At 38.7% G+C, this 23803-nt stretch overlaps 1 protein-coding gene across 1 annotated transcript in view; it reads left to right on the top strand.

Annotated features, from left to right (window-relative positions):
* Nucleotides 1-6130: 6130 nt before the first annotated feature.
* Nucleotides 6131-23803, top strand: part of ppfia1 (PTPRF interacting protein alpha 1) — a 52872-nt gene continuing 35199 nt past the window's right edge. The window contains 7 exon segments of the mRNA XM_037247861.1: nucleotides 6131-7175; nucleotides 9240-9509; nucleotides 18581-18682; nucleotides 19842-20006; nucleotides 20112-20186; nucleotides 21449-21550; nucleotides 23207-23440. Of these exon segments, the coding sequence (XP_037103756.1) occupies nucleotides 9240-9509; nucleotides 18581-18682; nucleotides 19842-20006; nucleotides 20112-20186; nucleotides 21449-21550; nucleotides 23207-23440 (948 nt within the window). The 5' untranslated portion in view covers nucleotides 6131-7175.

The following is a 23803-nucleotide window of genomic DNA, read 5'->3' as shown; positions in this document are numbered from 1 at the left end:
AAATTTTGGCCTGTTCTTTGGGGTAAGATTTATTTATATTGCAGAAGATCATGAAGTTACATTTGTTTGTATTGAGTGACAACTTATTTATTTTGAACCATTTTGTAACAGCGTGCAACTCAGTATTCACACGTGCAATGAGGAAATTAAAATCCTCGTGGGTGGCAATGAGATTGGTATCATCCGCAAATAACAAAGGAAGAAAATTTGAACAAGACATGGAAAAATCATTTATGTACACCAAAAATAATAGAGGACCCAATATTGAGCCCTGCGGGACCCCAAATAGTATTTTAGATCTGTTGGAAGAACAACCATTTATATATACATATTGTTCTCTGTTGGCGAGATAGTTAGTGAACCATTTCAGGGCAGAATCGTTCACTCCATATCTCTCTAGCTTAGCGATGAGGATCTTATGGTCGACAGTATCAAATGCTTTGCTTAAATCTAGAAAGACACCAAGAGCGAATTTCTTATTGTCAAGAGCCGTTGAGATGTGGTTGGCAAGCTGAAGCAGTGCATGCTCAGTAGAAAACTTTTTGCGGAAACCGTATTGATGTTTATAGAGAATATTGTTTGTTTCTAGGTGCTTTGCCAATCTTGAGTAAACCAGTTTTTCTAGAATCTTGGAGAAGCAAGGAAATACGGATATAGGTCGATAATTACCATATTCATTAGTCTCACCAGCTTTGAAGATAGGAATGACTTTAGCAATTTTTAATTCTTGGGGTACAATGCCAAATTTTAAAGATAAGGAGAAAATGTGTGTTAGTGGAATTATTATTGAATGAATGATTTTCTTAATAAGTATGCTTCTGATCTCATCATGGCCAGGGGCCGAGTTTTTCAAGCTCATGACGATGTTGTAAACTTCCTCAACACTAGGAGGGTCAAGAATGGCGAGTGAAGGAAACTGCCCTTTAATAAGGCAACAGGGGCTTGTATCAGAGGTTGAGAAGCTAGATGCCAAGGTAGCGCCAACATTTACAAAGAAATCATTGAAACCATTAGAAATATCTATTGGGTTTGAATGAGCTCTATTCTTCCCCAGCATCTCACTTGGGGTAGATGTTTTTGATTTCTTGCGATGTAATAAATGGTTGATAAGATTCCACGTTGTTTTGATGTCACCGGAGGCTTGTGTAAATTTATCAGCATAGTAAGTTTGTTTGGTTTTCCTTAGTAAAGCTGTAAATCTGTTTTTATATTTCTTGTATGTTTCTATATTTATAGGGATGGGATTTGCAATAGATTTTCTATATAGTTTATTTTTTTTACGTGAAGATTTTTTTAGTTCATCCGTTATCCATGGTTTCCCCTTAGAGTTATTTTTACGACTAGAAGTTAAGGAAAGGAGAACTCTAATGCATTTGTGAGTATTGTTAGAAGGGAGTGATAGGCTTTGTTGACATCTTGCAACAGGATAACCTCATCCCATGACACAGAGCTGATGATAGATATAAAAGATACCATGTTTTTCTCAGTAAATTTGCGGAATTTCATTTGATCTCCAATATGATCTTTGATTTCAGGACTACTATCATTGTGGATGAGATGGAAGACAGGTAGATGGTCGGATACATCACAGATCAAAAGGCCAGATGTTATCTTGTAGTCTAGAGAATTAAATAGGATATTGTCTATGAGAGTGGCCGTTGAGCTTGTGATCCTGGAGGGTTTGTTGATAAGAGGGAAAAAGTTTCTGGAATATAATGTATTAAGGAAGTCTGCTGTATGTGACTGCTTAGATTCAAGCAAATTAATATTATAGTCACCAAGTAAGACACATAATTTGTTTCTTTGTTTATAATTTCTAGAGTAGAGTCGAGGGCTTCATTGAAGGTGATTTTATCAGAGTCTGGTGGTCTATATATACATCCAATTATCACATTTTTGTTGTTTATAAGTGAGCAAGAGGAGAGTTCTATAAACACAGATTCTACTACAGTCATGTCAAAATTGACACTTAAATCCTTTCTGGGAGAGAAATTTAAGTTATCAATCACATACAGTGAGACTCCTCCACCTTGCTTGTTTGGTCTACAGGAATGTATAGGAGTGTAGTGAGAGAGAGGATAGCTAGATGTATTATCAACCATCCAAGTTTCAGTAAGAGCTATTACTGAAAAAGAATGTGTTAAGGTTGATAAATAGGTTTTTAGACCATCATAATTTTTAGAGATACTCCGTACATTGAAGTGGACAGTGGAGAATACATTTGTTTGGCAGTGGCCAGGAGGAGTATTGCACAGTTTGTTAAACATATCTTCAGAAAAATATTCACATGACATTTCAACAGATTTTAAGGGAGTGTAATTTGTATCTGGGTTAAGGAAGGACTCATAGATACCAGCATTAGCATTCTCTAGGTCAAATGAATTAAATAGTAAAGAGTCAAGATTCGGTGGGACAGAAATTCCTGCATTTGTGAGAATGTCACTGGATGGCATGAAAAGTGTAGGGGAACTGTCTACCTGAGATGGATGTCCTCCCTGCCAGTCTCTGTTTGCCTTGTTGTACTTCGCTGTAATCCATTATTTTCGTCCGGAGGGTCCATAGGTACCAGTTAATGGTCATTAGTTCAGCCATTGTAAATGTTTGGTTCCCCCACCACCAGGCCACATTTCTTCAGTTCCTCCAGTTCACTCACAACGAGAGTTTTGACATCTTCTGGTGTTGCTCCGTTTGTTTTAATCCATATTTTACAGTTCCTGACCCACGTTGCGAGAATCTTGTTTTCCTTCTTCAGTTTGCGTGCGTTCCAGGCTATCTCAGCATTCTTCTTAGTGAGGTGCTCATTTAGGTAAACACCCGTTCCTTGTAGCTTCCTCCCTTGCTTCAAAAGATCCACTTTATGTTTCCTATTTGCGAACCGAATGATAATTTTCGGAGGATCCAGTGGTCGTTTTCGGTTTCTTGGGAGTGTGTGACAAGCGGCAATGTTTCCTTTCTGGAGTTCCATGTGCTTACTCTCGAAAAACTGTACTACCTGATTTTCGAGCGTTGACAGCTCGTCCGATGGAGAGTCATCTGTCGAGGGATCCGAAGGACCCGCCGCCCTGGCGTAGGAGCGGTGAGATGTTTTTAGACCCGTGATTATGAGGTCTTCTTGTCGGGAGTACTGCTCCAGTGCATCTACTCTCCGTTCAAGCGACAGGATTTTCTCGTCTTTCTCCTTCGATAAGTTCTTAAGCTCCGTTAGCTCAGACGTTAGCTGGAGCAGGGTGGCTTGCTGCTCTAAAAGTGTGGTAATGTCTTGCCGTATCAGGTCAATGGATGATTTAAGTTCATCGTAACCCTCATTTTTTTTGGAGGGCGGCATAGCGTAAAGTTCGAAAAAGTTAGGCTCTATAAAGTTCAGTTATCAAAACAATTCGGTCACCCGAAGTAGTGACAGCTCGTCTTTGTCAATGCTAATTAGCCAGCGTCCTGGGTCAATTAGCAGCTTGCACTCTGACCAACGTTCAGCTCCTACGAATAAATAACGCGAGTCGGCGGATTCCGTTTGGACGCCAATAACAAAGAATGCTCGAGACCTTCCACGGAGGCTCACTTAGTCATGACTCGTCCTTGAGAAGACTCCTCACATGTATGCTACATGTTATACATGTAGCCCCGCGGGCAGCGTGCGGGCCACAGGATGCATCTCCTCCAAGCTTTGATGAATAAAAGATGCGAGCTCATGGGTGGACGATGTCTTATCATATCATTCAATGTGTCAGTGGAGTGGACAGTTATAGTCAACACATCTTGTGGATCAGGTGGATTGAGGGGCATAGCAGGACCATCGTAGATCATTGTGACTTCTGTATCTTCCTGTGTGTCATATGTGGGACCAAAGGTAATTTCTGAATCAACAGAAATGTTGAATGGCTGGTAGACTTCATTTGAATAAACAGAGACCTCGTCACTTTCTGCGGCATTGTATTCACTGCCATTGTCTGACGTAACTTCCTCGTGTGTGTGGACATCATCTTGGTTGTCTTTTGGCCTTGTTGCAATGTAAAAACGCAACAATGTTAGCTTTGCAGCCTCGTACATATAGCCGATGGAATGGCAGGTGTCATCAGTGAGGCAGTTTTGTTTGAAATCCCAAACCTCAAACTCAAAGTCCAATTGTGATCCTTTGGGAGAAATTCCATCTGGGAAAAATAGTTTTTTTCCTTCCTTGAGAATGTCTTTCAACCCAGCTTCTGTGGACATTTGAAGTTTTCTGGTACCCCCTCCCTGCTTCTCCCTCACCTGTTTGGTCATCTTTCCATCACTGTGTAACCATCCGATCGCAATATTTCTTGTTGTTTTCTGCTTCTTTGTCTCTTGTGGTTGTGTCTTTGAGGTGGGGTCCTCTTTGTCACTGTCTTTCCTGAGTTTCATTTTTTCACGTAGTTTTTCTAAAAGTCCGTTTTTTCTTTTGGATGTAGGCTGTTTCGTCTTGCAAAAATTAAAGAGTGCAATGCGGTCTCCATAGCGAGGGATGTAATTGGCAAGAGCGGCATCGTCCATCAGTGCGATGACATCACTGTCAATCTGCACGATGACAGAAAAAAAAATCGGTCACACACAATCACTTAATTTGAAAGAATGAAGCACAAATATAATACTTATTGTAAATCAAATCCACACGACAAACATGTTGCAACTGTTTAATCTTTAAGAATTTATTAAGCCACATTTATACCTGAAGTCTATGTGTTTTTTATTTCATTTTATACACTATTTCAATCATCAGTTGACTTAATGTGAGTGTGTAAACACTTAAAATGATCTAGCGTTGGATTGTGGTATGGAGAGTCAGCAAGGCATAAGGGGTTTTACCGACGCTTTGTGACGTTGCCGTGACGTGTATATATATTTATAATCGTGCATTACGTCATCGGTTTAATGAAACTGACTACTGAATGAACAAAAATACGCATATGCTTCTTTACGTGTAAATGCGGCGCGTCCCGTCAAGAGCTATCAATTAGCAACGGAGCTACATGCTACACGGAGCCAGTTATATACGCAACAGTCACCAAAATGAACACAATGCTTTATTTACTCACCCCCTGCTCCTCCAAGTGTGAAATGATGTCCTCCGGCAATCCTCTGGCACGCAAAAGTCATTCGTTGACGACATAATGTCCTCTCTGGTCAAAACCACACCACACTGACTCTCCCTCCGCCACCCCACGCCATAAAGTCAGAATTCTGACTTTATTCTCAGAATTCTGACTTTAAAGTCGGAATTCCCACTTTAAAGTCAGAATTCTGAGAATAAAGTCAGAATTCTGACTTTAAAGTCAGAATTCTGTCACCCCTCGTTTTTTTCTTCTTCACTGGCCCTAATCCTCTTCCGTACAATAAAGATCTATTCTATTCTATTAGTTATCAGCAGTTACCTAGTGTGACAAAATAACAAAGATACAAACGTATTTGGCCACTCACTCACTGCTTAAGTAATGACTTTCAACAAATAATCACACTGGCACAAACGTTGGAATAATTATCAGTGGTAATGACAAACAAGATATTTAAAGTATACTTGGAATATGAAATAATAATCCGATTTCAAACGATAGAATGCAAACCTCAGCTATCAGATACGTACGTGCTCATCAATGGGTTGAAACCTCCACAAAGATTTACCACAAGATGGCGCAACTGATTTATTGGCCGTTCAACCAAGAATGTAGGTCACACAAATGATGTTTGTGTACAGTAGTACTGCACTGGACAGTATTTATACTAATAATAATCCCTCACATGTTTATGTCGGTGAAATCGAATTCGTTGTTTAGAATAAATGCATTTTAATGCTTCTTAATTGCAGCTACGGAAGAGTGAAAAAATTAATTAAAAAAGGGTGGAATAAAAATTGGGCCTATATAATTTGGATATTGCATTTGTATAATATTTGTATATACAGTAGGTCACATTGCACTATTAGGTTTAGCCTTACATTGCTGATAACAATTTGCAAATAATTAATTATGCCGACCAAGCTGTTACCGCTACTTGACTAATAAACAACCTGGTGAGGGTTGCTCGCACCGTTGAACAGCGTGCAAATATTTGAAATATTTGTGTTATTCTTATTTTTAATCTATTCTAGTGAGTTGCTGTTATGAAGCAGAGCGTGGCAGCTTTCCCCCTCCCCTGCTGTTGCCAAGCCGGGAAGGGCTCCCCTGCCGCGGACTACCAGGTTCGTGAAAGGAGCTTGCGACTGAAAGCCCACCATTGGCTGTCCCGACTGCCCAAGCTGGCAGGCAGTGGCGTCAGGGAAAGACTGGACTGACAGACGCTAACGTGGAAATACCAGAAACTAAGGATATAACATTGGAAACTCGAACAATGGGATTTTTATGCTAATTGTGGATTCCCCAGGTTGACGATAACTAATGTTCAAGCGTTGTCTGGAAGTTTCAGAGTTGATCCCGATGTGGTGACGCTACAGCTCAGAGTCGACGGGAAGCTAATGTTAGCCGACGCGCTAACGCTACTTGCGCTATTAATTGTTTTTGTCAAATTTATCGTCTTAACTTGGCGTGTAAAACCGTATCGACACTCGAGACGATGTCAGGCACATAGACTCCAGAGATGTTGGCATTTGATCAACTTTTCGACAACTCGTCGTCGTCGTTATCTTGGCGAAGTTAGTCTTTCTAACTAGCGAGCGTTAGCCACCTAGCTGGCTAGTAGCTAACGTTGGCTAACTGTTGACTCCAAACGGATTTAAAGCCAAAGAATTTAGCTTTAAATTAAGCCAAGGCTAGTAAGCGCACAGCTGTTTCCACGTCAGCGTACTTGCGGTACGGTTTGCTGTCTACTTGTTTTAAAGTGATAAATCCACCCGGAAGCGCTTTACTTTTTTAAAGTCGTTGTTGGTTTGAAACGTAAAGAAAACACTTCTAGATATGCAAATGACTGAATCAATCACCGGTTTACTTGCCTAATGCTAGCTAGCTCTGACCGAGTTAGCCGGCCGAAGTTGGAATCCTGCCCCCTGCTCAATGGGCTTGCTTTGAGGCCTTGTCTACTGTGGAAACATATCCAAAGCCTTAATACAGTTTCCCAGCTTCTGAGTGGAGTTCATATTTTAATGTTTGGATTTTTGGTAGTCTTCTTCACGAACTGATAGGAGCACCTGGACGTCGTTTACCTGCCAGTGGGAAATATTGTTGATTTTCAAGGTACAGTATTTGGCACTTAAATAATAAAGTCCAGTACAAAACAATTACAAACACAACATACGTTGTCGGGCTCTATCGTAACAATTTACAGTAGGTATGTGTGATAAGTGCGTTGTGTTACACAGGCAGACGTCCAACTTCTATACATGTACTGACGAGTTGTGTTTTTTTTTTTTTTTTTTTTATCTATTAAAAGCATGCTATTACATGACTAAAATGCAATGTATAAAAATGTGTTAAGTTGTAGAGATAACCAGAAATATTTCTTTAGTCAACTCATTTAAAGCCCATTGAATATCAAAGCTAGTCCTGCAGCTGGGTCTTGTACAGAGATAATGTTGACCAAGAATAAGTTTAAAATATTGTTCCATTTATTTCTACTTGGTCTTTTGGTGTACATGATGTCCATGATGCATTTGCACCGACCATCTGTCACTTCACACTACACAGATGCTTAACCCAAACCACCTCAACCACCATCACATGAACTCATGACCAGTTCGACGCAGATATTCTGCAAAAATAGCTACTAGCGTAGGTCTGGCATTTATTTGCCTTTCACACAGAACACGGCATCCCACAACAGCTTCTGGGTGACATTTTTAAAAGTACTTTGAGTGCAGCAGTGTGAGGGAATTGGTTGTCAGCATGTAATGCCCTTGCACACAGGCACCATGCAGCCAGCCACTTTTGTTTTGTTTTTGTTCTCAGCAAAGTTGAAGGCTAGACAGAAGTGAAGGCATTTTGTAAAGGTTTCATTGTAAGTATATTCCATCTTTTACTCACATTTATCAGATTATGCAGTTAAACAACCAGGAGTCCATAAAAGGTAAACGCTTGTTGTTAGCATGTGAGGCCATCGAACTAGTGTTTTCTACTACCTTATTCCTGCTTCAATTTGTTCCTTTGTTGGAATGCAAAATCCAATTCACATGATTTCAGGCAGTTGTCTAGCAATCTGTCTGAGGGATGTGAACTTCCACGTTTAGAGACTGGTTGTGATTCTTACTAAATTGTCATTGTAACCTTTAACCATATTCTTAAAAAAATGCAGTTTTCTTAGTTTCCTATGGTTGAACAGGGGCTACTGTTGATCTTTGAACAGAACAACAGCTTATTGCTGCAACAATTTAACAGTAAGCACTTTCAGCTGATTTGTTTGTTGAATAAGATTTAGCAATATGCTTTGTTGACTCTTGAGTGTGTTGGCTGTCACAGCAAATGCATTTTTGATATTATGACCATTGGCTGTCTTGAATCTGTGCAGTGTTTAGTAACATATTTCTTTCAGCCAAGACTTGATATCAAAATGACTTGCCTCCAATTCTAATATTGTCAAATAACTTAGGGAGTCAGATTCTTCTGTTTGCTTACATAGGTGTTTTCTGACATACATTTTGGTTACATATGAGGAAGAATAACTACTGTCTGTAATCTACTGAATCTTTCTAGCTGTGTTTTTCATACGGTGCGCTAAACAGGGCCCGATCGATCAGAATGTTTTGAGGCCGATGCCGATATTTGAAAGGGGGAAAAAATTAGATTAATCGGGGGATTAATTCTAAGTATATACATACCGAATATATTAACTTAGCATTTTTCATTACGTCCAACAAATATATGAATTAAAGATAAAATGTTTTACAATACTTTGCCCTTCAGTATTTTGAAACAGAGAGAAATTTATGAACAAAACAAATAAAAGAATCAGTAAATAAAAATATTAAACCTTTGGGAAATTATTTAACTAAAATGCAAATGAAACAATTTATAAATGAGTTAAGAAAAAACTCTCGATTTGTACTTGTTGCTGCAAACTGGAGGGTAGGTTCTTGTACAGACAGATTCAGCCCACTATTGTAAATAGGCCTGGCTGTATCTGGTAGGTTACTGAGAGAACCCTACAGAACATATATAGCCTATAGTCAAACTAATTGTAGTCAACCATAGCCTCCTTTGCACTGCCTGTAAAAGCCAGCATTGATCTTTTATTGTTATGCTTCAGTATTGTTCTGATTCCTTTCCTGCTCATGTCCTAATGTCTCTTCCAATTCATGATTACAGATGATGTGTGAAGTGATGCCCACCATCAGTGAGACAGAAGGGCCTAATGGAGGAGGTGGCACAGGTCATCGAGGGTCCGGCTCCCCATTACAGTCGGACTCTGAAGGTCATTTTGAATCACTGATGGTGTCCATGTTAGAGGAGAGGGATCGTCTTCTTGAGACTCTGAGGGAGACCCAAGAAAATCTGAGTTTGGCTCAGGGTAAGCTGCATGAGGTCGTCCACGAAAGGGACTCCCTCCAGAGACAACTCAACACTGCTTTGCCACAGGTGAGAGAGAACAAGGACATAGTAGGTCTTCTATCTTTTTCTTGCTGGTGATGAATTACCAAGCGTGCTGTACTGTAACTATGACGTATGGACTTTTATGGGGGGCCAGATCCAGAATTTGCCTGTCAGAGTAATAGTTAAGTCCTTTTCCAAAAAAGTTCGATCTTTAAGAGGTAGAAAAAAATCATTCTACATTTATCAGACCGTGAGAAAGTTCACAATTTTGAGGGAATCACTTATTCAGTCAAATAGTTTGATTTTAAACAATTTGCAACTGTGTAGTTGCTGTAAAGTGAAAACCATCCATGTCCAAATACAAGCTTAGGTGGAGACTTATCTTGCCGCGTGTGGTGTGCTCTGACTGATCTTGACTGCTCGGGAAGACGTCCCACCTCAAATAGTGGGGTATTCATTTTGGATTGTTTTGGCCCGACTTCACAACGTGTGTTGCTCTTCAAGAACAAACGAGCATGCAACCGATTGTCAGTGACATGCAGCCAATCAGAAAACAAGGTGGCGAGGAGGTGTGGAAGCGCGGTGGGAAATCCAAAATGAAAACCGCCATGGCGCAACAGAAAGTCGGTGCTCACCCTGTCTCCACTAGTTTTTTTTCTTTACACTCTTTTTCTGTTAAAAACGAACAAAATACTATCACTACTTGATCCGCCACTTTTGTTTACTCCAGTATCACATTTAATCCTGGGATGTTTTGAGAGATTTCCCATCGAAAAGGAATATTGATTGATGAAATCCCTCTGTGTGTGATGTGATTTTGCCGTGTGGCTGCTCACCACACATAGCATGTTAAAACTGTAACCGCTATATCTGTAATTTTTTCTTTTCCAGTTTCGCTCAGTTTGTATGTATATTATTTCATTTAAATATTTTAAGGATTAATGTGAACCGCCTCTCCCTGCAATTTAAATGCCGTCAATTCACCTGTGGTGTTTCGATAATAACTTCCCCAATTTCCACCTCTACACTGCAGGGTTGTCACTCATTTTTGTTGTGGGCCACATTGTTGTCAAAGTTTCCTTCGGAGGGCCATTATGACTGTCAACACCTTCTATAGAGGCTTTGCAGCTGACGTCATCAAGCTACCCACATTAGCTTGGCGGCCATCATGGCGGTCAACTTTTCAGTGCCGGTCAACGACTCACACACGCTTTCTTGTTATATCTGCTGCTATTTGAGCTTAAAAATGCCGGATACCTGCTGTGCTGTTGGATGTAGCAATAGACGAGGCGATAAACCAAATCTTAGCTTCTATAGATTTCCGGCGAACATGAAAAAACGTGATAAATGGATCGCGGATATTCGTCGTGAACGATGGAAACCTACGATTTACACAAGGATATGCAATGAGGACTTCATATCAGGTATGTAAACAAACTATTCACCCCTGATTTGTTTCACAAAATGTGAAATAATACAATATGGGATGATACAAATATGATTGTTGAAAATGCTGGGTGCATTTTTAGAAAGGCAGCAAGAGCAGCAAGGCAGGGAATGGGATGATTTCTTCAGTTCACCCCCCCCCGTTTTTATTTTGTGTTTATTTTTTCATGATGCTTGAAAACGTTATCAATGTAAATATTGAATTATATTTATTGGTTAAGTTTTCAAGCCAATCAGATGTGGCATCATGCAAAAATAAACAAATAATAAAAATGGTAGCAACTTGAACAGACAGGTACAGTATCTGAATGATTTCACTCTATTCAGTTTTTTAATATGTCAAGTTATGAAATGCCATTACAAAACAAATCGACGAGGTAATTATAAATATCTGGATATGAGCGTTCAGGCAGGTCGGCTGTTGCAAAATGCTCGGGCGATTTTAGCATGCTTCTCGGTAAAAGGTACGGATCCGTTGTGCCAACAAGTTTCAACTTCTCTCTGTGACGATTCTTGGAGTCTTCATCCAAATGCCTAACTTCGTTGGATAGCAAATCAGCCATAATTCGGAAGAAATCGGTGAAAACGTAGCGCAGAAATCAGACAATCCATACAAACACGTAGGAACGAGCTGACTAGTTGACCGCCAAGATGGCGGCATAACACAAAATCACGTGATAAAACCACGTGACTGCAAAGCCTCTATATACATACAATATAGGCTACACAACAAACTGATGAATAACTAGTTTTGAAATCAGGGACTAGTAAATACTGTTTAGTTTAAAAAGATGAATGGTGATAAAAATTACTAGCAATATCTTTGTTTTTAAAAAGTGAAGACAATTTTTAATTTTACTAATGACACAAAGTCGATACAAAATTGGTCTTTGCGGGCCACATAAAATTATGTATCGGGCCGTATCTGGCCCCCGGGCCTTACGTGTGACACCCCAAACTTTTTCCTGTGAGGGCCACATAACCTTTCCCTTCTCTGATGGTGGTTTGTAACAAAAAAAGTGTGACGATTGCAGGAGTGCCTAATCGTAAAATGTATTGTTTTCCAGAAAGCACAAGCAAATAACCCTTTCTGGATTCTTCACAGAACAAAAGTCGGGAAATAAATAATAACACTATTCATGAAATAAATAATAACCAAATAACCTTCTCTGGGTTCTTCACAGAAAAAAATCCAGGAAACAAACAACACTGTTTATGAAATAAATCATTACCAAATAACCCTCTCTGGGTTCTTCACAGAAAAAAAGTCCATGGAACATAAACTTTCTGTTGTGCCGTGCACAATCTTAACAGGTCTAAATTCAGTTTAGTTGACAGAGCAGAATCTCTTACTTAAATGAGCAGGCTCTCAAAGTTCTTGTTTCCTTCCTTATAATCCTTTTCCAGTAGGCTTGTAGACATCGCTGTCTGCAGCTCTCTCTCTCTCATCAACTTGCCTGTGAAAACCACAAAGCAAGCAGGCTGAGAAACTGAACAGATACAGCACCGACACAGCACAACCAGTACCACAACCTGTATGGTTGTGGAAATGGATTTTATCCCAGTATATTTTATTATGATTAGATTTTTTATACTCAGAATGACTCATTCAAATCAGAAAAGTGAGCTTACCTTTGTACGTTCATCAGTTCACATTGTGGGCCTGCATCTGCCAGATTACTGAGCTTGGCGCACAAATGTAGTATTCTGCTGAGCTAACAGTCCACTTTTGAGCTTTGAGTTTCTCTGCTCGCATTTGGCCTTGCAAGCTATCATACTTGTCTTTGCGACGGGATTCATATTGTCGCCGCAGATTGTATTCTTTGAATACCGCCACCGCCTCTTGACATGACAGTCTTTTCTTTGCATTGAACAAAAAAATAATCGTTTATCCACTGCAGGTTAAATGCTCTGCATTCTGAATCAATTTTTCTCTTACCTAATCTTTTGTGTTCATTTTACACTGAAGTATTTACAGGGCACCATCTATGTGCCCGTCCGAGCTGGTAAAAAGCCCTTTCTCCATGATGTCATGTCCAATCCCTGCTGGGCTTGGGCTGGCACCCACGCTCTTGAACTGGTGGCAGGTCCATTCATCCATGGTTGCCAGGTCTGAGTTTCATCGGTTGCTTTGGGGTTCTTGTTTAGAAAAATCACTTGTAAATGTTGGCAGTCATAAGTTAAGATTTTCATTTGCTTTTCCAAAAGTGCAGCTGCTATTTTGGACTTCTTCTGCTCAGGAGAGACTAGGAGCTTGCCCCTTTGTCTTTCACATTTACAGAATCGATAGAGCCTTATCAAAGTTCCAAAATCTCATAGAGAAGTAATTGTTTCTGCGACCAATCACAGTCATGGTTTCATGAAATAAAAATAAAAAACATATTCAAAATTTAAGCTGAGTGAAAGACACGCGATGACACGGGCACTCCAGTTGGACAAACTACATAACATTACACCTATCAAATAAATCCATTGTAGTTGTTTATCTTTTTCATTTGCGCCTTAACTCGAACCTTCGTCTCCATGTAGTAAAGAGAATCACAACTAAAAGAACTCTAAATTGTGCTTTAACACTATATAGGTAAAGATCCTCATTACAAGTTAACTTCACCAGCTACAGGAGGGTTGCACATTTTTTTATTTTCCTTTTGAAGTGTCAAAATCATTATTAATTACATTCATCCCAGATTTTAAAAAAGTGCTGCTGAAAAACAAAATAAAGCAATATTTCAGCAGACAAAAAAAGGGTTTTCTGCATGCACAAAAAGGTGTACCAAAACTGCACGGATAACTGTGGTGCAAAAACTGAAGTACGGACCGTACTGTGGGTTATCTGTACTGTTGCACCCCTAGTAATCATGTATGTTATTAAACATGACCAGAGCAGAACAGTGATAGAAATTTCTATAAATTCCAACCACAGTGCAGGCTGTGTAAATAGATTGGCAAAACGCACTGTAAACTCATGACAATTGTAACATACCCTTAGTGGTTCTCAAAACCCAAAGCTAAAGAATGAATGAGTTTGAAGAGTTGGAATTCCCTGAGTTATCAATATGACTCGCAAGAAGCGCGTCAAGGGAAGTTATTCATTACAAAATGAATTTGTAGATCTTATTCAAACATTTCACAATATTAAAAAAATACAGTTCACGCAAATTATATTTGGTGACAGAAAAATGTGCAATAAGGATAGAATATAAGGAATAAAGTAATCTTTTATTTTGGTTTTAGTTTTGTCCTCTACAGTAATATCTACTAGGAAGTAATAGCCTGGCATCTATAGCACATTGTTAGCTGAGCGTGCTATGATTGGCTTTTGTGAATGCTGTGAAATTATTTTACATGTGTAATGTTGCTCAGAGGGAAAAACAAAACCTGCACTGCAAAATTGAATGCCATGGGCAGTTTTAACATATAATGATGGATGTTTGAAGCCTTGATGTTTCCATGCAGCAGTATCAGATGCCTTTCATTGGAGTAGCGTGACAAGTATGCGTACATGATCTTATTACCTGGCTTGACACTCAACACAAAGACCAGCTCATTGTCCATCTGTTTGATGCGTTAATGAATTGTTTAGAGCCAATGCAGTCATTCATAAGACAGATCAGTTTTCAGTCATCGCTGAGGAAAATTAACAGTTATATTTTGCAATTGTGATTTATGGCTGGGTAACTTTGTTAACCTTACGATAGGATACGTACCCCGATACACAAGTCAAGATATATGTACCTCTATACTAGTACTTACTAATTTACAAAAGCACTTGGACTTGCAGTCTTTTTAAAGCATTCACCACAAAAAATGGCATAAACATAAATCATGTAAAATTATAATATGTAATATATTATATATACCGTTTTTTTCCGTGTATAATGCGCCCCCATGTATAATACGCACCCTAAAAATGGCATGTTGATGCTGGAAAAAAGCCTGTACCCATGTATAATACGCACCCAATTTTTTTTTTTTTTTTTTTTTTTGCTTTTTTTTTTTTTTTTTTTTTTTTTAAGTCCCAATGATCGTCACACACGCAGGGAGGCAATGGGTCCCATTTTTATAGTCTTTGGTATGGTCTTAACTAGGCTGGATGTATTTTTTTTTTGTTGGCGTTGATTTCTCCGACTGCCCGTAAAGGCACCACCGCGATCAGATGAAAAGAGAGGAAAGTGACGTGCGGACATGTGAAAAAGGCGGCTCTGTATGGGAGAGACGTTGAAGAGGAATAAAAACACCCTTGGAAACCAAAACTTGCCCCTCGTCGTGACTCGGAGCCGCAACAAATGTTTCGGATTTGTGTAGGGTACATTGTGACAGCAAACGAGCAGGTGATCGAGCAAGCGTCTGATACGAGAGCATTGCGTTCGTATGGAGCGTGTTTGAAGTGAACAGCAGAGACGAAAGGAACATGGCAAAGTGTTGTGAAATAAAATATTACCTGTAATACGCATTTTGTTATTTGCTGATTGTATTAAACTATCACATTCATTGTCAGTCAAGAAGAGAAGAGGACTATTATCCCTTCTTTGACGAAATGACCAGAGCACAGTACAAACACACTATTGTCGGTCAGTCCTGTTGTTGGTTTTGTTGTACCATGATTTTCTTAAAAAAAAAAAAAAAAAAAAAAAAAAAAAAAATTAAAAAAAAAAAATTAAAAAAAATTTGTACCCATGTATAATGCGCACCCCAGATTTTAGGACAATAAATTAGTTAAATTTTGCGCATTATACACGGAAAAAAACGGTAATAATATATGCAATAATGTGCATTATGGACAGAATTTCATATCTTGATATTTTTGATAATGATGGTAATATGGGTTCAGTGAAATCTAAGCTTTTTTTTTTTTTAAAGATAAAGCAAAATATTAAGACAAAATGTGGCAAGTGCAGGTAAATGGACTGGCGAAGCACGGACTGCTTGTATATTTTACCCTTCGCATCCATTTTCTATCACTTATCCGGAATTGGGTCACAGGGGCAGCAGTTTCAGTAGGGATGCCCAGACTACTAATAATTATGACATTATAAATATGTTCATGTAATGTTCTTATATACAATACGTGTACTGATACCGTATAGTGTCTCACACCATTTTCACAACTTTTGCTATCATGGAAACTATAATAATAATAATAGTATTAATAGTAATAATAATAATAGTGGTAGTAGAAGTAGCAGTTAGTAGTTGTAGTCGATGTTTAGATAATTTGTGTTGTAACGAGTGATTTTTTTGGTTTCTTAATCCACCCGAATTAGAAAAATTTGAAGGATATGTTGAAATAATAACATAAAAAGGTATTTTGAATTACAAATAGCTGTGTACTGTGGTGACCCACAATAGTTCAGAGACAGAGAAGTTACTTGTCTGCTGTGTTATGTCACGCAAACAGAATACCGATTGAGACATTATTTTTACAGAGGATTGAGTCCGCTTGTCTTGGAGGATATGTTGAAATAATCACATAAAAATATATTTTGAATTACAAATAGCTGTGTACTGTGGTTACCCACAATACTTCAGAGACGGAGAAGTTACTTGGCTGCTGTTATGTCACGTAAACAGAATACCGATTGAGACATTCTTTCTACAGAGGATTGAGTCAGCTTGCCTTGTCACTTAGAACTTTTGAAAATGCAATTTTTTTCTTGTCAATTTACTGCAGCTTACGTCTTTACATTAATAGGCTTCGTCTAACTTTCAGGGATTTAAAATAAAATACGCCTATTTGTCTTGACCAAGAAAATCAGTTGAGAAAACCGGGGCTAAAGGCTGAACGAAGGAGTGAATTTAGAATGTTAAAGGGCGCTGGTACTGGTACTACACAACCTTTGCTTGTGCTCTGGAATGTAGGAAGTGAGCTACTCTGTAATTACCCAAAGGCCAGCCTCCTGTGGCGTATCATTGGCTGGCAGAAGGCAGATCTTGATAGGCAATAGCAGTCCCACACTCCTGAAAGAGAATATTGGCCAGATTCTGAAGCTCAGTCTGAAGAAAAAAAAAAGAATACTTTGGGGGATAAATGAAAAGACGGTTCCATTAGTTTCTATTATCACGTTACCAGCCATCTAACATAACTAGTACTACTATTTTCTTTATAAAGGACGGCTTTATAAAGGACACTCCCATTCACTGAGGCGCTCACAACCCGCTGCACATTTTGGCAAGAGTGTGCTCTTGCCTATTTTTAGTGCTGCATGTAGAATTAGAAATACTGTTGGATGTGCTACTGTTGGGTCTCGAACCATAAATTTGTATCAAGAGGTCACTGGCTTAAAACATGGAAACTGATTTGATGCATGTGTTACGGCCTGATACTGGTGCCATGTAATGGTGATTGAATATTTGTATTGTCGTTTGTAATACATTCACATTTTGCTGTTGAAACAAATAGGCTCATAACGAGAACATGACTTCAAAGTCTAATGGTTGGAATATCAAACGGGAAATATTAAATGAAATTTTATACAATCCAAAGGCTCAAATAATAAACAAATAGAAAATTACAAAGTACCAGTAATGTGTAAAGAAATCTTAGAGTAAATGTTTTTCATGTTCTGTTGTTCTAATATGTTTTTGTTATGTTATTGGAAGCATTCAAATTTGTATATTTGTAGTATTTTGTTGAACTATTACAAATAAAACATTTTAAGTTGTTTAATGCTCAGCTATCCGCAACCTTTCACTGATGTTGTTTTTGCTGTGGTATCCTCCCCGCCCCTTTTTTGGTCTTATATATCTTATATATCCTTTTGGTTATATAAATTAACATACTTGTTTTAGCAGCTACTGGTTGTTCTAAACATATTCATACAAAACTACTGCATGCCGAATGAGACAACTGTACATCAGCAAATCTGTGTGTACCAGTGCAAAACTTAGTAGAGCCCTGTTAACAGTTGCATTTGCACAACACTAGGTTACAGTTGGTGATTTTCGATTGTACAAACCAGCAAATTACACTTCTACATGTCTCAGTGAAGTACCGTAATGGCCCGAATATAAGACGGTGTTTTTTGCATTGAAATAAGACTGAAAAAGTGAGGGTCGTCTTACATTTGGGGTCTAGACATTATACCCATTCACAACACTAGATGGCGCCGGATATCTTTAAAGTGAATGCTGAACTTAACTCCCCAGGCCAAAGCGAACCCCTGTCACGAAGAATAAAAATAAAAATAGCGGTAGCATGAAGAAGAAAAACAAAAAATAGCGGTAAGAAAGAAAAGAGAAGAAAATAAGAGAAGAGATAACAGATAATGAAGAAACAGTAGGTTTATTTACATTTCAAAAACAAGAAGCCATTCATTTACAAATGTGATTGCACTTTAGTTTACATATTTAAATGTTCAGATATTAAGATGTGATAGACAGTTTTTGTATGATTTGAATGAGGCAAAATAACATGCTTTTTCTCTCGAATATATTGTTATAATCATTTGTTTAAGATGTACTGTAATTATTTTCTGTATAAAAATTAAATTTGGTGTTCAAAAAGTCTTTTTTCAAACTTGAGTCTTGAAAAAGAGGGGGTCGTCTTATAATCAAGGTCGTCTTATATTCGGGCCAATACGGTAAATGAGAAAACCCTGGCCTATCGCGTTTAACGCTCCAAAGTGAGCTTGGTCGGAAGACATAGTAAAATTTTATTTGTTTTGTTGTAGGAGTTTGCAGCACTAACAAAAGAGGTGAATATGTGCCGGGAACAACTGCTGGAAAAGGAGGAAGAGATTGCAGAACTGAAAGCTGAGAGAAACAACACACGGGTTAGTTGAAATGTTATGCTTCAAAACGTGGTGGTTTGAATTCTTAAGAAATTAGAGATTGTCTTTACCATCTTCTACGTTAGACTAGGGCTGTACAACTAATTGAAATTCAATTAGGATTAAGATTATTAGACCCCACAATTTCAAAATTGGCATAATTGTAAAAAATGTTATTAATAAAACACGTAGTTATAAAGTTGCTATTTATTTGTTATATGTTCTGTGCAGCTCAACTGGTCAACGCGTAGTGTTCTGATTAATGTTTTGTTTGTGGAACATGAATTAAACAGGCAAAATCCACCTGTTTTTATCCATCACAGGGGCCATTTTGCCACTGGCTATCGACTAAAAATTACATTTGCCATACAGGTGCCAGGTCTCGGGTCACAACCAATCATAGCTCAGCTTCACAAAACTGGTGAGTCACGATTGGTTGTGATCTGGCAACTGTGATGTCGTTTCCGGTCGACAGCAAGTGGCAAAATGGCTGCCCCCTGAGATGAATAAAAACAAGGGAATTTTGTTGCTTAATTCACATTCCACAAACAAAACATTAACCAGAACATTTTTGACTAGTTGGGCTGCACATACAACACATTGTATGAAAAATTTGGGGTTGACTTCCTCTTTAATATTTTTACATTAAAACAAGTCTGCACAATAAATGTTCTCCAAATCAGATGAGAGTATTTTTTTTTTATCAATTTAGCTCTGCCTATACTCAGTTCAAAATTTTCAATCTGTTTGAAATTGCCCCACTGAAAATTGTTCTTGACACGAAAATATAGTTTGCCACTTTACACAATGTGAATTAAGAAATAACAGTTGATTACGTAAAAAACTATTATTAATTCTTAGTAGTCACATTTTTACTCAGGGCCCTGGGTTTAACCTGCACAAAAAATTGCTACTCAAAATTGAAATGTCGCTCCTTAAATGAAGTCAAAACTGCTCCACAAAAAATCTAAAAACAAAAAAATGTAGAGCCTTCTGTCATAAAGTCAGCATCACATATGTTTTCAAATCACCTACAATGGAAACAATTGTGTTGTGAATTGTAGGCTACTTGCAATAATCGTGTTGGTAATTATTAATGAAAATTTTACCTGTGTAATGCCTCGCAATTTATCTCATTTTCTCATATTGGTTGTTTGTTCAGCTCCTCTTGGAGCATTTGGAGTGCCTGGTTTCTCGTCATGAGCGGAGTCTGAGGATGACAGTCGTGAAACGACAAGCTCAGTCTCCTGCTGGAGTCTCAAGTGAAGTGGAAGTCCTCAAAGCCCTTAAGTCACTTTTTGAACACCATAAAGCCCTTGATGAGAAGGTAGGACTTATTATGCCAAGTTTACTATAAAGTACCATTGTATGCATATACTTTCAGACCGTTAAAATGTATGATTGCGTCGGAATTTCTTTCACTTTTTTTTAGGTAAGGGAGAGACTGCGAGTCGCCTTGGAAAGATGTAGTGTTTTGGAGGAACAGTTAACCCTGTCACACAAAGAGGTGAGAACATTTCTGTTTGTCAGTACGCTTTAAATAATGAACTGCCGTTCTTCGGAACGTTTTTCCATCGTTATTTCATCAGTTCACAGAGAGCGAGCTTGCCTACAATTGGCTAGTCATAATATCGAGAAATGAACTGTCCCTACTGTGTGTGAAAAACACGAAGGTTATGTTCTGGGGCAACGTTGCCGCATCTGGCACAGGGTGTCTTGAATTTGTGCAGTCCACAATGTAATTTCAAGACTATCAATGCATACTAGAGAACATACATCTGTGAAGAGTCTGCAATACCCATAATTGTCCTGCTATCTGGAGAAAGCACCCATCAACCCTGAAACAACAGGGGCAGTTTGCTCATAAAGAGTGCACCAAAACATCTGCTGAGAGGTGCAAGTCTGATTGAAAATTACACAAATGGATTGGTTGCAGTAATTGCCTCAAAGGTTTACATCATTTTTGTCAAGGCCTGAATTTGTTTTTAAAAGTAATTCTCTTCAACCACAATTAAAAAATTTCTTTGGTTGATTTATTAATGCTTTTTTCCTTTAGTTTTTGTTCGTCTTTCATGAAAAAATGGCCACCAATAATTTTGTCCATGTGTATATATTGTGCAATTGTAGTGCTCTTATTTTCATAAGATCAGTACAGTTATAGCCAGTAATCCAGTTGTACTGTGTCAAAAGACGCTAAGTATAAAATAATCATTGAAATTGTATTTATCGTCCAGTACTGGTTCTGACAGGACCACCACAACTTGGCTCAAACTTTAATGTCAGACCCTGGCTAAATTCATAAAAACCCCAGTCAGCATGCTAACGCCCGTTGACACACATTGTTTCAATAATGAAATATTGCTTTTACTGTACTTAATATGTTCAGCTGCTCCCGGGACTTTTCTGTTTTAATTCCTTACTTATTATTCTATATCCATTCTGAATCTGAGAAATAGGAACTGAATCTACCCCTCTGTGTGCACATCCCTTTAAAGGGCAGACAAGTCTTGAAATCTCCCTGTTGAATGGGATTAAGATTGACAAAAGCCCTAGAGGATGGTGAACTGTCCTAGATTTTATCTATGCCCTATGATGAAGCACTTAATGCTACAGTCATCTTTTGTTGCTGAGGCATGACCTAAAAGCCCGGGGGTAATATACTGTATATATATTTTTTGCATTACGCATGACAAATAGAAAAAAAGGTTCCCGTGTTGTACTGCTTGTAAATCAATGACTTAATTCTGTGTTAACAAACTATCTCTGTAGTTGGCTTACCTCAGGGAGCAGGGCTGCCAGAAAAGGGGATTGGCTGATGGAACCAGTGAGGTCAACCACAACTCTGAAAATACACCAAGCACGAATGGGAAGGTGAGGTTACTTATTAGCTTTTGGTGGGCAAGTCTGTGAGAAAGCCGGTCTGCCACCTGCTTGGTTAATTTAATTAAAACATTGCGAGTTCAATTATTACAGCCAGAAGTGTCAATAGTATTTATGTTCGTTACTCAAGTAGAAGTGCAAATATTGGGTTTTAAAAATACTTCATTTATACGATGGAGTTAATACTTCATTTTTCACTAAATTAAAAGTTATAACAGTAATGTTTTTAAAACGTAGTGTAAAAAGAATGCATACGAGTAAAAAATACAATGAAGCAGAAGTCATGTCAAACATTTTCTTTTCAATATGTTCTATGTGCTCTGACAGTCTAAACAGTGAACACGTATTTCCTGGAAAGTAAGTTAAAAAAGAAATCCAGTGGAAATGCAGTGATTTCATAAGACTGGCGCTTTATCATCCATCCATTATCTGAACCGCTCATCCTCGCAACGATCATAGGCGCGATGGGGCCTATCCCAGCTGACTTCAGGCAATAAGAGGAGGACACCCTGAACTGGTTGCCAGCCAATCGCAGGGCACACATACATTTTTAAAAGACAGATATTCTTTTATTTGAAAATGTATTAAACATACGCATTGCTGCCATTTTGTTCTAACTGAAATTGTTGTGGTTTTTTTTTGTTCCAAACGGCTTCCCTAAAGTACAATCTCACATTGCATTGTGGCCAATGGTCAAATCTGGGTCATTTAATGCACCGGATAGTGACAGTTCGCGATGATAGTAGTGATAAAGGTCCTTGCAGCAAATGCTGGATTGGTTAGCTCAAGTGCTTCGTGAGAGCCAGTTGCTCCTTTCATTATAAGTCATTGAATTCTTTAGCAATTTTGATGCAGGATGAGTTGTTAGAAACAGCAGACATGCAGCTATGATATGTGTGATGTGTCATTTTATGATTGGGGCTTTAACAATGAGACCATCACAGAAAAGGATGTTGGTATTGATGCCAAATACCGGTGGCTAGTGGTCGCCTGTCTGAATCATACGGGTTGTTTTTAAGTTGAAATAACTTACTTAAAATGTCAATGATCCCTTGGAATATACACTTGCCAACGGCAGATGCCATGACAGTCCAAACCATCAATTAATTTCCTGTGTTGGGTTGGTCCAATTTTAAACTAATCTGTGGCATTCTATATGCTGGTTAGCGCAAAGCTAACCAGAGCTTGTGTCCTTGGCTGGCTCTAGCGGCAACAGCTCATCTTCCTCCTCGCTCGTAGAAATCATGATATGTTAGAAGGAAGCAGGTTTTTACCCCAGCTGTCATTTCCCACACAACAGATGACGAGCTCTTTAATTGGTTACCATGTAAACAAAATAGGCGCTCCGGTGATGTCATACATGCACCAGAGTCTTCAAAATTCTGAATCAAGATTCCATATGCCATGTCTAATCGAACGAGTGAACAAATCACGACTCATTCGCTTTAGGATGGATGGATGGATGGATGGATGGATGGATGGATGGATGGATGGATGGATGGATGGATGGATGGATGGATGGATGGATGGATGGATGGACGGACGGACGGACGGACGGACGGATGGACGGATGGACGGACGGACGGACGGATGGACGGATGGAAAATAGACTTCTAATATTATATTGTATTATTTATATAACCACAGCGGTCATCTGATGGATCACTCAGTCAGGAAGATGAGTGTGGTTCTGGTTTCGGCAAGGTTGGGGAACTCCAGGGTGTTGTGGACCGTCAAACCGCTGATCTGGGCCAGATGAAGGAGCGCATGGCTGCGATGGCATCTCGAATCAGTGAGCTGGAGGAAGATGTGGACACTGCGAGAAAAGACCTCATCAAATCTGAAGACATGAATACACGATTACAGAGAGACCTCAGAGAAGTAAGTGCAATGTTGTAGTGGCAGTTTTAATCCTTAGTTTTCAGTGGGGATGGGACAAGACACAAACCCCACGAGACGAGATGCCTCATGAGATTGAGTCCCTTTCAGACATCTGCTATATTCACCCTGGTGCGAGTCTCATAAAGCGTGTAAGCCAAAAAAGACGGCCAAAACAAAATAGATCTAGTGCTGCGCAAGGACGGGAAATTTCATGGCGAAACCTTGTTCCATCCTTAGAATATACTGTTCATAGTGGCAAATATTTTAGCATTACCATACCTTTTTGCAATTCAAAAGTTTGTCCTGGGCAGTTTTATCTGTGTTAACATTGCAAATTAGACTTGTTTCATAGGTTTGTCATCA

The sequence above is a fragment of the Syngnathus acus genome, chromosome 3 (assembly GCF_901709675.1).
Source record: "Syngnathus acus chromosome 3, fSynAcu1.2, whole genome shotgun sequence".
NCBI classification, from domain to species: domain Eukaryota; kingdom Metazoa; phylum Chordata; class Actinopteri; order Syngnathiformes; family Syngnathidae; genus Syngnathus; species Syngnathus acus.
This window is presented reverse-complemented; position numbering and strand designations above follow the sequence as displayed.